Consider the following 16,143-nt stretch of genomic DNA (forward strand, 5'->3'; position numbering starts at 1 on the left):
CTGCGCTCTACTACTCCACCTACTGATCCAATTGAGATACTGCATCAACTACAATGACATTACAATAGCAACGTCTCCTAGAAGATTATATTCATTTTTACTCAATATCCATTTTTTAATCCAATATCCCTTTTTCCTCACAGAACATTTCATATTTCATGTCTATTTTACACATGTTTGTATGGTTACACACAATATTTAGTTTTGAACCAAGGAGTAGATGATTATGATTGCTGAGTGGATGACTACATGTTGGTCATTCTAAAACATCTCCTAGTTCCTCAGCATTTGTAAGATGGTTGTTGTTCTCAGAGGCGATGCCCATCCACTGAGGCCTTTCTCTTATCATGTGTCTGGGTGCGATCTTTGCACTCTCAGCCTCTCCCCCTTTTCTCTGGACATGCCTATTTTGCCTGTTTGGTCAGTAAGGCATTTGGATGTTAATGATATGCACTAAGCTAACAATGAACAGCGGCAACTCTGGAGGGCCCCCATTCTTCAGGCCTCAGCCATTCAGCCACACACACTACCCACAACCAGCTGTTTGCTCACTGCTTTACCGCTGATTCAGCTAGCTGAGAAAATAAATGAATATATATATAAACATTTTTAACCCTCTTTTTTAACCCCTTTTTCTTGTTCAGTTTCATCAGTTAATTGGCAGAGTAGCCCCAGGAAAGATAATTTGGGTAATTTATTTTCAAGGATCTAGGCCTGAATTATTGAAATATTCCTCTAGTATCACTTCATTAGTTGAATGTTATTGATGCAAAAAATATGACACTGACAATGATACTGTCTAAAGACTCTTATTTTAAATCTCTTGTTTTTAAATGTGGGAACACACATCATCTGCTGATAGATGGCTCTTTAACATCTGGCACAGATGGCCAAACACACCCACACAAACACACACACAGACCAACACTCCACTGATACCCCACAACAGAGGGCTTTGGTCTCCTGCCTCTTTGGCAGAGTGCCCATTGTATGATAATTACTGGTGCACTAAGGGTACACCATTAATTCTTCTCACATTACATAGTTTGACCCATGCGGAATTGTAATAATTTTATTATCACACATATTATACTTGCACATCTCCCCATAATTATTACACTGGTTACTAACTGCTTTCAATTAATAGAAATAGAGCTGGCTGTGCTGATAGAAAAGTTATAATACAGACAACAGTAGTCAACAGTTTTCACTACAATTTAATAAAGGTCTGATCCTTTCTCATCGTAGAACAGTCTCCATTTGCAGTTACAGATGCATCCATGGGGTTAGCCCCATGTATTCTGGCAGTGTAACAAGAGATAAAGGCATCTGTAGTTGGTCAGAGGTGTGGCCAGGAATGGAGCTGGGTGGTGTTGTGGAGTCTCCAGGCTCTATCGCTGCTCCTGCTGAGCCATGCTATTGTGACCTGGGATGGAGGCTTTCTGCTGCCCATCTGTCCAGCCTGCAGTGACACACGTTCTTTTGTTCATTTGGCCAACAACAGTCAGTCCCTCCGGGGCGAACACCATGATGGTCCACGTCCCCAGCCTGGCTCCACTCCTTCTTTCCGCTCAGTAGCTTTCATCTGACGAACGGCACATTGTCCAAATCACCACCCTGATAGAGAGAAATATGGACAGTTGCTTGGTCACTTTGCCTTTTTTTCCCCCCAAAACAGACAGGTAATTCAGGACAGGTTGAGTGTTTCCAAAGAAAAATATTTTTCAAAATTAGAAGAAAAACTGAATTAGAAGAAAATTAGAAGAAAAACTGCCACCTTTCTCTGAAACTGTGTCTCTTGTCACTTCATAAAGTGTTCACAAAGTACAGGCAGTCTGTAAAACATGTAGCAGACTGCCCTCACTTACCTTTTTTCTGTCTTGCAAGCTATTAATATTTGTTTATTAATATTTGTTTTCTATTTGCAGAATATTTAAAGGACAACTGACACTGCTCCCTTACTGACTGACTAATTTAGTACTTATTGTAGGGCATTATTTATGCTTTTTAACAAACTCTAGCACTTATTGTTTATAGCACTTATCATTGTTTAAGATAGACCTTATATATTTTGCACTTCTAGGTATCAGCATTAATTCCTGTATTCTACAGTATTCTAGTTCATTGGTATGTTTAATTCTAACCTACTATACTGTACTAGGATATATTCTATGACTAAACGACAAAGCACTTTTGTAAGTCACTCTGGATAAGGGCGTCTGCTAAATGCCGTAAATGTAAATGTAAATGCAAATGTAAATGTTGTCAGGAGTATGCAGAGTATGAAGAATTTGACCACAGAACTGTACTAGGACAAAGAGATTATATAAACTACAAACATACAAGATAAAAACACCTAGTATGTTTGCCAAAAAGTATGTCAAATTCCTTTTAAAAAAAATGCCATTTGTCAATTGTAAACCTCTTGAGAGATTTTTTAACAAACAAAGGAAATCCCAAATTTGTAAATCCTTAGATTATCATAAAGTGGGACTATTCTACATGTAGGACACTGAGTAGGAGCTGAAACCAATTTGAGATATGAAATCCATTATTTTATTACACTTGGCCTTCACACTGCGTGTTGGAGATGGTGCAATTACTGGGAGTTATGCAACACCCTACCAGCACATCACTGAGTTTTCAGGTTACATATTGCTTCTAACCAGGCGTGTGTGTTTATGCTCAGCCACACACTCTTCAGTGGGAGTTCTTTTCTGAGAACCATCGAACTTCCTGCAGTGTGAGAGAGACAAAATATGAGAGGGAAAGAGAGATAATAAAGAATTTCAGGCATGGAAGTGTTGCAATTCTGCCCACCCCTACATATGTCAGTCTTCTACTCTTCAATCTTTCCTTATTTAGGCAGAAAGTATGATCTTAACGTACAGGGTAGGGTGAGAGCTGCACTCTACCTGTAGTAAGCTGCTAGGCAGGAACTTAGCATGGATTGCAGCTTCTGACCATGGAACACTCTCACAGACACTGTGAGGGTTACCTGGCTCAACACCTAGCCCAGGAATGCTCCTCCCTCTCTCTCTCTTTCTCTCTATATCCATCTGGTGCTCCTCAGTCATGCCAATAGACTGGATTGCCTTTTTAGGGAATGACTGTGACAGGCTTGCAGTGAGTGACACTGGATTCCCCTTCCTCTGTATTGTCTCTCTCCCTGTGGCCCAGAGCTCCATCCCATCACTGCCTCTTCCACCCACTCTCTGTGAGCAAAGCCCAGCACCGATCAGGGCAAAGCTCACTGCCACAGAAGATAAGGATCCATTAAACATGACTATGTCATGTGGCATGTTATTTTATATGAAGGTAAACACATTATACAGTGAGTATTGCCCGATACATATTAGCTGCAAATAAAGATGACATGAACGTTTCGGAAAAATGCCTGAAAAGCATTCAGTGTTTTAGCAAAACTGAAATGCTTTCTTATGAACAGGAGTCCTTGTTTCTAGTAATATGCCATTATGGAATAATGACCATAGCCACAGCCTAATGGATACAACCAATGGAAGAGATGTCTTCACCTCCAGCACTGCTTTCCTTGGCTGGGTGGGATGACGGACATGGGTCGCATACTCAGGAATTAACTGGACAGCTGGGGCAGCAGAGCAAGCATCTAATTCTCACCCCTTTGTACCAGCACGGTTGAAGCCTCTGTTCCCTCTACAGGCCTCTGACTGACCCTGCACAGAGTGAAAGTTGGCTGATGGGAGAAAAGAGATCAGGGTAAGCAGGCAACAAGGCTCCTCACAGGGACAGAGGAAGCAGCCCAGGCAGAGAGATAGCCAGAATACCAAGCATCTCTGATTCAATGCCCTGTAAACCACAGATGCTCTTAAATCCAGACTCTTTTCCCTCTCTACACCATACATATCTGGATAATAACAGGGGCAGAGAGTGAGCGGGGAAAGAGATCCCTCATATTTCACATATTCACACGGAACAGTCTGTCTCTCACTGACTTCTTTTCCATGTTCTGTCAAGCTCGAGCAATGTTATAGCCCAGAAGTAGGTCACAACATATGAGTCAATGCTGGCTGCAGCAAAGTTATCTCTGCATAATTGATGAGTTATAATCTTGAATGACCCAGCTGGTGTGAACACAAATCTGATTTAAGTTTAAATGAAGTAATCCTGTTTATTTCAGTTTCCAAGTTCTTTACAATGAGTATGAAGATATATGCTCACATGCTTTAGAAAATAATGTGGTAAATTTTTCCAGCTGTTTGAAATTAGCATTATGGAACAGTGTGAAGGGAAAGATGTGGGCACATCCACATTCAGTGGGCCTGGGTGTGGTTGAGGGAAAGGAGAGTGTAAATGCTATGATTCTGAGACACATCAATAACATAATCATGCAAACAGTTTTTGCACTTCAGCCAAAGAAGCAAAGAAGGTGCTTTTTCAAATAAGTTTCTTTTTTTTAACACATAAAGTACAAGAAAGGGGAAGTTATCTGAAATTGGACTCCATTTTTACAATAACAGGAAACTGAGGCCTGTGCTGAATCAAGGGATATACATGATAATCTTTTTTTTATCTGCCTTCAACCATTCACAACATTACTCCTATCCCTACCCACACATTATCTCAGAGATCTTCCTAACACTTTTAGTAATCACATCACGGTCTTTAAAAGGTTTATTTTCATATCTAAAGTGGTTGATCAATCCAGTGCTCACATGATGAATACAAGGTTATCAAGTTCTTTGTTGCATAAGATAACAACTAAAAAATCTTTTGTTACATAAAATCCAAACATATTTTTGTTGGATATCCAGAGTTACCCATGGGCTTCCTAACCATGTCTCTTACAGGAGAAATCCTGCAGTTCAATCCAACCTGTGTCATGGCTTGTCTTTGACAGTTACAGTTGCATCTAACAATAACTGCTGATAATAGTTCAAGTTCAAGTTCAAAGTTCAAAGAGGTTTTATTGTCATTTCAGCTATATACAAGTACACAACAAAAACGAGACAATGTTCCTCCAGGACCATGGTGCAACACAAAACAACAGACAACATGCTACACAAGTGCAAACAGTCCATCATTAGTGATCATAAAAGTCAAAAACATTGAATTAATAACTTGTAGGAGACAAAAGCAAGGCCATATTTTCAGTCGTCCTGTTTAGTAACATCATTAGGAGAAGAGCAATTAGCATTTCTTAGAATTTTTAGCATGCATAGGCAAGCACTTGATTCTGTTCAAACTCAGTGCCTCTGTTACATCAGAGTAATCGCTAACCAATAGCTCCTCAGTGTGGGAAGTAGGAGGTGTGTATTTCTTCTGTGTGTCTCAGTCCTAAATGTAGCTTGCTTAGGACACACAAGCTCAGTTAACAACCTACAGAAAAACAGAATTATGTGAATAATTTATCCCTTAAATATAAGACAAAAAAACCAACTCATGGCCAAAATTTTAAAAAGAAGCAGTATTCATACTTTAGAAAGGCATATATGTTAATAACTGTACTCCTGTAAACCTCTATACAACACTTATAGATTCAGTTACAGAAAATGGCAGGATGCCCCAGTGGTTTTCACCAACTGTACCTGAGGAAACTGTTCTTGGAGTTCTAGGTCTTGGGGTTTTAAGGGGAGAAACAAGCCTAGATCATAAACTGGTTTGGGAACCATGCATTTGCCAGAATACATAGAGCCCTGGAGTAGAAAGAAACACGCCCCCTAAGTTTCATCCAAATACTGTGGGCTGACTGTGTGACTGAGCCCTATGCACTTTGATGACTAAGTTTGGCAAAAACTACCTGCTGGTTCTGCCCTTATATGGCACCTGAGACATGAGAAGTGCACAGAAGCTCCTCCCCAGAGGCCTTGAGCACGCAATTGTTTGTCATCTAAACAGTACAAGCAGGGAAGAGAATGGGAGTGATAGGATGGGAGTTTCATAGAAAATGTAAGAGTTATTGTGTGGGTATGAGTGTGCGTGACAGCATATGTGTGTGTACATGTGTAAGAGAGGGTGTGAGTAAAAGAGAGATAGAGAACTTGTTGAAAAGACTAAGACTGAAAACTATTGATGTGAAATTTAGAAATTCAGTGCAGCATGATAATGGTTTAGTTTTACACACTTGAAGCACAAAGTTCGCTGCCCTAAGTTGACACAATATATCAGTCATCTTTTCCTTTGCCAAGGCTGACTATATAAGGCTAAGACTCCGCTATCATCATTCTAGACCACTTCCTTCTCGTTTGCTGTGATGTGGATCTCTGCTACAGCATTTATCTTTGCCTCTCAGTGTCACTAAGAGCTACTGTACCTTTTACACAATGAGCAAAGAGAATGAGAAACACATGCAGAATGTCAAATCCCCACAGCAAAACCAAAGTACAGCTGTATGAACATGGGAGATTAAAAAGCAATACAGGTTACCTTGTAGTTTTTACAAAGGGAAAAAACATGGTTATGAGTGCATCAAAATAAAAGTGAAAACCATCACTGCTTAAAATTCCCTAGCATCGCTTAGCAAGCAATACTTCATTCATTTGGCCAGCAGTTTCAATCTGATTTCCTTGAGAAAGTGCCATGTGACAGCGGCCTTGAATTCTTGACATTGTTACCATGTGACACACTTAAAGATTTCCTTTTATGGTGGTTGCTGTTACATCTGCTAGAGGGCGAGGCCTTAACACTACCAAATTGCATGAACGGTTGAAAGCCATGCCTTTGAGGAAATAAATACGAGGGAACCTTGCCTTTACCCATCACGACAATAAAAACTACCATATATGTGTTTAGCTCAATGCTACTGCCTGGAGCATATGCAAAATGCTTTAAAAGTACTGGATTGAGAGCAGTGCTCTATATGAGCTCCACAAGGGCATGTATACTTACGTCTTAGAAAGATAAGATGAATCAGAAAACCTGAAGGCTGGTTATACATCAGTTGCTCTCTAATTAATGTTTGGCTTCTCAACTAAAGAGTAAGAAAATTGTTCGGAGACCGCCAAGTTAAACAAAACAAACAAACTTTCACAACAATAATATTAATCTTAACAATAATCTTAATCGTAATCTATGTTAAGACTATTGCAATATCAGAGGTTTACTAATTTAGATCACATGTCTAACCAAACACAGAAGAGTACACAGATGAGGCAGTTTGTTTATAGTGTGCTAATTAAAATGACTTGTTGGTAGTGTGTCGCGTCGTCTTTTCCCACTGCAGTGTGAGCTAGCAGGCTATGACAGGCTGGGATAAAGAGCAGTCAACACACGCAGCCACACTGTGCATTCCAGCGTCAGGCAGCCCTCTCCTAGCTTCAAATGCTTGAATGTGATTTCCTGTACAAACTTGCAGAAAAAAGGGATCCCTCAGAAATTCACTTCCTGTTCTGAATGCTTGGGCTGTTCCCTTATTTGGCAACTTATATGAACATATGCCTAGAGGCTAGGTCTCCCATGCACTGAGGCCTAAATCCTTTTTATTTTACTTGCTTTACTTGTGAAAGTTTATCAAAATTAATATGCATTTTTTAAATCATTACCATGAAGACTGGCTATATTGCCTGGCTATTAATTGATTGATTGATTGATTGATAGCAGAGATGCTAATGGAGTGATAGGTGTTATTCAAAACATAAATATACTTCTAAGACAGATATTGATGTTGAAACCTGTCCTCGCAGAGAGGTGAGAGAGGCATTGCATTTCCCAGCCACACAGGACCTGTGCATAGTGATGGATCTAGTCCTGTGAATGGTACGTAGACACAGGTCTCACCAGTTCTAACCAGTGTCAGTTAGTGTATTAATCTCAGTATTATTTTAGCAGGGTGGAGTCTAAGTGTCAGCCCAAGCGTGTGATGTCAGTACAACTACTATGGTGTACAGTACAACTAATACAACTAGCCTTAATGATGCATTACCTAACTAACTGCATAATGAATAAACATTTATCTGGAAGATCAAAAGGCCACGCCAGCAAAACCTTTTAAACACTAGCATAGAAAGGGTGAGGCCCAAGGTTTTAAGCAAAGATTCCAGGATGTGGAAATGATCACCAATAGAGTTAAACAATGATGAACTCTGCTGTTGCAGATGTTACTCAATATCCTATAAGAATTAAATTCCCAGTTTTTGCTGAAAACAGCAGGAGATCTCGTTACTACAGAAGATAAGAATTCAGAATTATATATACAATTTCTATAGTAAGAATATTCAACATGCTCTCTTCCACTAAACTCAGTTAGTACCATTGTAGTTTGGGCAATTCCTCAGCAGAGTTTTATTAATGTTGCTTAGTAGAGTAATTTCAACCATGCAGTCTTTAGCACTGAATAGCAGGCCATGATGGGCCATGATTACCCCTTATCTACCCTTAATTGCTATACTTAAGGAGAAGAAATATGCAAGCAATGGACAAAAGGGATCGTAACTATTGTGAATACCACGGCTCATAGTCTTACTGTTATATAATGTATCACACTTAGTATATGGAGCAGAACTATACAGGTGTGCGGTTTGTATAGACGACTTTAGAACTTCAAAATGTCTGACCCCACTGTGAATGGCTGCATAGAGTATGCTTTTCAGTGAATGGCTCTGTATTTGCAGAAATATCTCTCCAGAACTCTGTGTGCCCTAGTTAGCAGGCATCTCAGTGGGATGCTATTAAGGCACCGATCTGCATTAATCTGCCTGTCCTAACAAGAGTACCAAAGACCATACCCCACCCCCTGTGACCAGACGGTGACCCACCGCACATGCAGCAAACAACCTGGCCCTCACGCCAAGTTGTTGGTGGTAGTGTGGCAGTGAGACACCTGTGTGAGAAGTCAAACCTCAGACATGTCACCATGCCAGGACCAAAGTGAGAAGGCCAAGGTGGTCAAGCCAGTGCTGTGGGAACATGGAGCTCTGAGCACCCTGTAAATCCTCGCAGTCATAAAGGCCACCTATGGTCCCTTGTCACTGAAAAGAGGAAGCAAAGCAGAGATATGGCAAGAGTACACTGCCACCACCGAAGCACTTAAGGCCGATAGGAACACTGTTTTTTTCATTCTTTCTTTCTTTTTTGCATGGTCAGTATCATTTCCTGTTCCAGAACATTTTTAAATGCATCACCACACAATGCATTTCTTTGTTTTTGTTCTTTGTAGTAACACTAAGGATGTTTAAAACATTGTTTATGTTGTTTAAAGCATTTAGTGGTACAATTATGGCCTGCTTATCATGTTTAACATAAAATTAAATGGAGGTCCTCTAAATTAATCAAAAACATTTATGCTGATCACAAGAAACAGGTCAAAGGGATAAAAAAGTGTCCCTTTTAAGTGTGTGGGGACGAGGAGATTAATCCAGATGGCCCATAAATTGAAGTCTAATCCAATCTGTAAACTAAAAACCCAGCTAGCACAGTACAATGTGACTTCCTTGTTTGTTTGGGGTTTTTTTTGTTTGTTTTGCTTTATTCAGAAGTTCTGGGTAAAGATGCACATTTAAATGATTCAAAAATCAGCGTGTAGTAACAGTGCTGCCAATAAGTGGTCCATTTAAATTTACTGGGGAAGCCACTAGCCTTCTTGGATGCTAAGAAATAGTGTGTGGAGAACATTTCAGGAGAAAGGGGTTAAGATGGAGTGTGTTTGTCTTTACAAATGCTAATTCAGCAGGATAGGCTAGTCTCTGACACACTTCAGTTTACTGGGGGTGTAAGGTATTGATAGCAGCTCCCACTAAACACACACACACATTCGCACATGCACACAAACAAACAAACAATCAAACAAATAAATGTAAATGCATTAAATTCCTTTTGGCTAATGCATATTAAATCCACTGAATACTGTAATTGTATATATTCATTAATGCAAATCCAGATTACTGTGAATGTTTTTTTGGAAATTGTCTAAAGTGTAAACTTATTAGAATGGTGATAAACGTGAAACAGAATAAGAAATGCAGTCCAGAAAGGCAGAAGAAAGGCACCCCACAGATCTGTGGGGTTGGAAGCCAGAGCAGATCTGCAGTAGAAGGACCCCATGCAGCCTGGGAAAATCATGACTAAAGTAACAATGAAAAATATATAAGAGAAATGACAAACTTAAACTATACTGTCAAATATCACCTCAATACAACAATTAAACTAATAATTTAAAAAAAAATCTTTTGGTAATTTAAGGTTAGCTTGTGTGAAAGGAGGTTGGACTTGTAAGATTCTTTGAAGCGGGTGTGGGGGAGGGGATGGCAAAGGATTTTTCCTGTAATTTCTAAATCCTTATTTAAGACTGAGAGACTGTATTCAAACCTAAATGATGAGATACCACTCAGTCTACCAGCACCATGTCCTTATCTTAATCTCTGAACACTGTCTCCCTAATTTGAGTTGTTGATGCCAGGAATATAACCCACCAGTTGTAACACTATTTTGAGAACTCATTTAGGCCTGAAATGAACCTTTGAAATTAGAATTTTGAATTTCATTATAACTCCTACACTCTCACTACAGTTGGGCAATGGTTGGGCAGGACAAAAAATAATAGCCCTCACAAAATACAATTCAGATCTGAATAGGTTTGCCAATCAAATATATGACACATACTAAAGAATACTACAGAGGCAGATGAGGGAGCAGTAATGTGTCTGAAATTATGTAAACATGATTCTTTAGCTAACCACACAGAATGTATCTGATAGCAGACATAATCAGCCTATCATAGTCAGCTCTTCTTTTTAGAGCTACCTACCACTTTAACTACCACTTACAAATTTCTTGACTAAGCTCCACAAGCATTGCTCATTGTTTACATATTAAAAAGTCACAAGAACGTCTTTCTGATCCTCCACAAAGGACTGTAAGCATCTGAAGTAAGCTTGCGAATTATTAAACATTTTACATTTGTGGGATTTAGCTGACACTTTTATCCAAAGTGACTTACAGTTATGACTGAAAACAACTTGAGCAATTAAGGGTTAACAGCCTTCCTTACTCAGGGCCCAACAGTGGCAGCTTGGCAGCACTGGGGCTTGAACTGGCAACCTTCTTATTACTAGTCACTTAGCCACCGCACTGCCCCTGCAATTATTTCTGAACAGACTGAATCAATGTAATTATCAGAACGATTTCCATTCATGTTTCCATTAAAATCAGCACTGCATTTCTGACACTGATTGCATATCAATTCAATGTAAGATTTTGAAAGCATAAAACATAGCATAAACCAATAGTAAGCCAGAATCAAGCTCCATGTTTCAATCCATAAAACCTTACAACACTTCATTTATACAAAAATGACATATCTGCCCCTCCTTATAAGTGTTATGTTATATGCACACACCTGTGCACTATACTATCCTGCTGTCCTCCAAGCAGTGACATGGAGCAAGTTTGGTTGTGCAGGCTTACTGAAGTGAAAATAAATCAGGTAATTACTTTTTTTTACTTGAATGCATGGATTAACAAAATTCAAACAGGACTTTATAGACCCCTGCACAAAGTTTCAACATAAAAGCTAAAGAAAATGCATATTCTAGCCTGTATCAGCTCAAACTAATCTCCTGACAAGTGGCACTGTGGAGTAGCATTTGTACTGGTGATTTGTCATGTTTATCCTGCCCCATTGAACAATAACTAAAAGTACAATCATAACAAAGCTAAACAACTTGTCAGGTCACTGTTCTTTTGCACTATAAACACATGAGGCCCTGTAATCAAGTATCCATGTTAAAAGCTTGGCCTTGTAAACAACAGAAAGAATGTGAAGGTGAATTAACTGAATAAAAATACGAAAATGCATTCTTTTAAGATAACAGCGACTAACAAAAAAAATTGACTTTAATAAAATAATTTAGTACAAAAGCACAATTTCATAAGACTTAAGTAGGCCTGTTTCCCGCTACAAACCTAGCTAGCTTCCCCTTCTTTCGCTCTCAAGTTGCAAGCAAGTGTAGCAATGTGCACGCGATAGCCCGGGTGTGTGACGCTGAACCAATCAGAGCGCACAGCCGCGAAAGTTTACCTTTTATGGCGAGAGCCGGGCATCAAACTCTGTATAAAAACGTGCGCCCAGCTTCACAGCCTTACTTTGAGCTCCTCCATTCGCAGCTAGTGCGGAATATCATCTGCCTGTAACAAATTTTCTTAAGCCGACAAGCCCCCCCCCCCCAATCTTAAGGTAAGTTTTTTTCTTTAGGGAGTGGGTTACCCACATGCTTTTCATTGCATAAAATGCTATTAATCAATTTGAATTGTAACATTTTTGGTTATTTCAAGTAGAGATGTTAGGAATACATTAACGGGCAACTTTATGGTTAAGTTATTGTGGCTGTACTTAGAAGTGAGCATCTTTAAGTCCAAAGTTAAGATGACGCTCGGAACTGGCATGGTTATTTTGCTAGCTAGGTTAACTGCTAACTGGCTGTGATTAAGTTTGTTACCCATTCGCTAGACGGTTGTGCATACATGTTGAATAGCTCCCCAAATTACAGGTGGCACTTAGTGTTTCACTTTAATGACGTTTACATTTTTAAACTGTAAACTTAAACATTTCGAGGGTTCAACGTTACTTGACCTACCTGGCACTTTATTTATGCCTGGCATGGGTAGTTCTTTGTGCCTTTGCTGCAGCAGGGTGTGACCTACTTAACGCTACCCGTTAGCTTGCTAGCATGCTAGCCGGCATTTGCTATCTGGCTGGCCAGGTGTTCTTCACACTACTTATGTACATTGCCTTCTGAAACGACCCAGAGACGGGTATACGTCTATCGAACGCAATCGCCATAAAATGGTATGGATATCCGATAAAACAAGCACGGAATTTTAAAAAGCGGTCACTCAACGGATTTCGCGAGTCACATTTGGTGTGCGCTTTCAAATGAACAAGACAGTTGACAGAACAAGGTGTGGCTCAGTATCAGTTGTTTGAAATAACGGTTTGGCATAGACCATTAAAGTCGACTACTTCAACAGAAATTCAGATTTGACCACATCAGACTGTTAAATGTTCTATGCTTTAAAAATGCAGGAACTTAAGCAAAGGCCTATAACTGTTATTGAAATTATCCACTCGGCTGGCTAGCTCTGAAAGGCTCGTAGAGACGGCCAAAGAGTTGAAACTGGAACATCACGACTGGCTGCAGATATATGACGCAGTAATGTTCGTCAGGTAGAGTTGCCTAATTGTCAATTTGGTAAAGCACACTTAGCCGGCAGTGGGAGGAGGAATGGAAACTTATTTAGGGAGTGGCTATGGACATGAATTTCGAAATCCGTTCCTTTTTATTGAACCTTTCTCCTTTGGCTGGATGCCACACCACCGGCAGCCGCAAAGCGCCTCAAACATTGCCTTTTATGGTAATAACGAGAAAGCGGAGGGACTTCCTTTGTCTGGCATATCTCTGGGAGTATGCATTGTTCCGCTCCAGCGCCATCTAGTGGTTAGGAAATTGAATGCAGGGCAAAACAGGAAGTTGGCTCAGTATAGTCACATTGACACTGCTACATTGCTTTACAGTAAATATTTTCTTTTTTTTTTAAGCTCAGCCATGGATGATGAAATTGCCGCACTGGTTGTTGACAACGGATCTGGCATGTGCAAAGCTGGATTTGCTGGAGATGATGCTCCCCGAGCTGTCTTCCCATCCATTGTGGGTCGCCCAAGACACCAGGTATGTAGTTTTACTTGCGTTTCTGCCTTCCTATGTGTGAATGCTGGTCTCTAACACAAAAAAGGGGTGGGGGAGAGAAGACTTGACTAAATGGGGTTTTGTTACAGGGTGTGATGGTTGGCATGGGACAGAAGGACAGCTATGTTGGTGATGAGGCCCAGAGCAAAAGGGGTATCCTGACCCTGAAGTACCCAATTGAACATGGTATTGTCACCAACTGGGATGATATGGAGAAGATCTGGCACCACACCTTCTACAATGAGCTGCGTGTTGCCCCTGAGGAGCACCCTGTCCTGCTTACTGAGGCCCCCCTGAACCCCAAAGCCAACAGGGAAAAGATGACACAGGTTGGTTCAATCTGCCTCTTGTCTGACTTTTTAAAACTTTCATTACCCAAGTTCTCCCCATTCATTCCTTCATTCATTTTCTCCAGGCTTTATCTCCTGAACTCCTGAGTTTCTCATCTGCTGGAAGCAGCAGGTTACTTCCTCTTCCCCTGCCTGGCTTTCCTGCATTCTTGCTGTTGCTGCACCCCTTTGTGTTGAACCTGTTTTTTTGCACTCATGCCTTTTTTCTTAACTTGCCTTGACTTAATTTCTTTTTTTAATAAACCTCTGCATGGATTGTGCTGTATTTAAACAAATACTGACAACCCTTCTCATTTCAGATCATGTTCGAGACCTTCAACACCCCAGCCATGTACGTTGCCATCCAGGCTGTGCTGTCCCTGTATGCCTCTGGTCGTACCACTGGTATTGTGATGGACTCTGGTGATGGTGTTACACACACTGTGCCCATCTATGAAGGCTACGCCCTGCCGCATGCCATCCTCCGTCTGGACCTGGCTGGTCGTGACCTGACTGACTACCTCATGAAGATCCTGACTGAGAGAGGCTACAGCTTTACTACCACAGCTGAGAGGGAAATTGTTCGTGACATCAAGGAGAAGCTCTGCTATGTTGCCCTTGACTTTGAGCAGGAGATGGGCACTGCTGCGTCCTCCTCCTCCCTGGAGAAGAGCTATGAGTTGCCTGATGGACAGGTCATCACCATTGGCAATGAGAGGTTCAGGTGCCCTGAGGCTCTCTTCCAGCCATCTTTCCTGGGTAAGTACACTGCATGAGCTATCAATTTCTCTACAATGGAAGGTCCTCTATGCTGATGGCAATACTAGGAGTGCCTGCCTAATGTTGCCTTGGTCCTCAGGTATGGAATCCTGTGGAATCCATGAGACCACGTTCAACTCTATCATGAAGTGTGATGTGGACATCCGTAAGGATCTGTATGCCAACACTGTGTTGTCTGGTGGTACCACCATGTACCCTGGCATTGCAGACAGAATGCAGAAGGAAATCACATCCCTGGCACCTAGCACAATGAAAATTAAGGTGAGACTAGGCTCTGGCTGTACACAGGTAGTTGATGCCTAACATCAGGCTTTCATGTGACTAATGGTGTGTTTGTTTGTTTTTGTTTTTTTTGCAGATTATTGCCCCACCTGAGCGTAAATACTCTGTCTGGATTGGAGGCTCCATCCTGGCCTCCTTGTCCACCTTCCAGCAGATGTGGATCAGCAAGCAGGAGTATGATGAGTCTGGACCCTCCATTGTCCACCGTAAATGCTTCTAAACAGACTGTTACCACTTCACGCCGACTCAAAACTGCGCAAAGCAAAACCTGAAACGACAACATTGGCATGGCTTATTTTTGGCGCTTGACTCAGGATCTAAAAACTGGAACGGTGAAGGTGACGGTAATGTTTTTTTGGCAAATAAGCATCCCTGAAGTTCTACAATGCATCTGAGGACTCAAAGGCCTTTTTTGGGTTTTTTTTTTTTGTTGTTTTTTTTGCCCTTTTGGTTTTTCCATTTAGTCATTCCAAATGTTAAATGCATTGTTCAGAAACTTATTTGCCTCTATGAAGGCTACCCAGTAATTGGGAGCATACATAACATTTGTAGTATTACTTGTATGTAAATTATGTTAACAGAACAATGTCTGGGTTTTGTACTTTCAGCCTTAATCTCAGTTTTGTTTGTTACAAAATGGAAAAAACAAAAGCTTTACCTTCAAAATGTAAAGGTTTCCATCCCCCCTGGGCAAATGTTAGTCTGTATAGAATGTGGTGGTGCCAGACATTTGGTGGGGCCAACCTGTACACTGACTAATTCAATTCCAATAAAAGTGCACATGTAAGACATCACCCTGTCTTTCTCCGAGACTTTTTTTCTTTAAATTAAAATGGTTTTATATATTAAGTGATAAGCCACAACAAGTTTAATCAATCTCTTGCTCTACAGCAATACAAGTATTTAAATGTTAACTGAAGGCTAGCTGGGTCTGCAACTGTTTCTGAATCACTAAGGAACTACAGTAGCAATAAAGCTGCATCCATGTATTAAACTGCATAAGCTGGCTTATTTATTTTTTTTCTTAAAGGTGAAGGGTATAGCTGTTTACTTTTGTGAGCTGTGCATAGTAAAGATGTTTACAAAGTACTTAT

The 16,143-nt window shown here is 40.5% G+C and overlaps 1 protein-coding gene and 1 long non-coding RNA gene across 5 annotated transcripts; one reads left to right on the forward strand and one right to left on the reverse strand.

Moving 5' to 3' along the window:
• Window positions 1-1,058: 1,058 nt before the first annotated feature.
• On the reverse strand, window positions 1,059-11,920 carry LOC113586310 (uncharacterized). 3 transcript variants are annotated; one of them, XR_014117704.1, is made up of 6 exons: window positions 11,878-11,909; window positions 6,868-8,945; window positions 5,260-5,358; window positions 3,537-3,695; window positions 2,626-2,736; window positions 1,059-1,617 (listed from the first exon to the last, which is right to left on the reverse strand). It is a non-coding gene; the product is annotated as an uncharacterized LOC113586310 (long non-coding RNA). The 3 variants fall into 3 exon arrangements; XR_003411630.3 differs by lacking the exons at window positions 6,868-8,945; window positions 11,878-11,909 and adding an exon at window positions 5,568-6,812; XR_014117703.1 differs by lacking the exons at window positions 2,626-2,736; window positions 3,537-3,695; window positions 5,260-5,358; window positions 6,868-8,945 and having other exon boundaries at window positions 11,878-11,920.
• A 117-nt stretch (window positions 11,921-12,037) lies between these two features.
• On the forward strand, window positions 12,038-15,843 carry actb2 (actin, beta 2). Of its 2 annotated transcripts, XM_027023528.3 has the most exons (6): window positions 12,038-12,148; window positions 13,511-13,640; window positions 13,748-13,987; window positions 14,308-14,746; window positions 14,847-15,028; window positions 15,126-15,843. In XM_027023528.3, the coding sequence occupies exons 2-6, from the start codon at window positions 13,518-13,520 to the stop codon at window positions 15,267-15,269; spliced, it is 1,128 nt and encodes a 375-aa protein (XP_026879329.1). In that variant the 5' UTR covers window positions 12,038-12,148; window positions 13,511-13,517; the 3' UTR covers window positions 15,270-15,843. The 2 variants fall into 2 exon arrangements, with proteins under 2 accessions (XP_026879329.1, XP_081555547.1); XM_081699421.1 differs by lacking the exons at window positions 12,038-12,148; window positions 13,511-13,640 and adding an exon at window positions 14,074-14,120 and having other exon boundaries at window positions 13,902-13,987.
• Window positions 15,844-16,143: the final 300 nt, after the last annotated feature.

The sequence above is a fragment of the Electrophorus electricus genome, chromosome 2 (assembly GCF_041902795.1).
Source record: "Electrophorus electricus isolate QZ-2024a chromosome 2, ASM4190279v1, whole genome shotgun sequence".
Lineage (NCBI taxonomy): Eukaryota > Metazoa > Chordata > Actinopteri > Gymnotiformes > Gymnotidae > Electrophorus > Electrophorus electricus.

Bases quoted from the DNA above. Each gene is read 5' to 3' on its own strand.
- actb2 (XM_027023528.3), top strand. From the start codon at position 13,518: ATGGATGATGAAATTGCCGCACTGGTTGTTGACAACGGATCTGGCATG. The intron at 13,641-13,747 runs GTATGTAGTTTT...GTTTTGTTACAG, and splicing joins TGGGTCGCCCAAGACACCAG to GGTGTGATGGTTGGCATGGG. The intron at 14,747-14,846 runs GTAAGTACACTG...CTTGGTCCTCAG, and splicing joins CTTCCAGCCATCTTTCCTGG to GTATGGAATCCTGTGGAATC.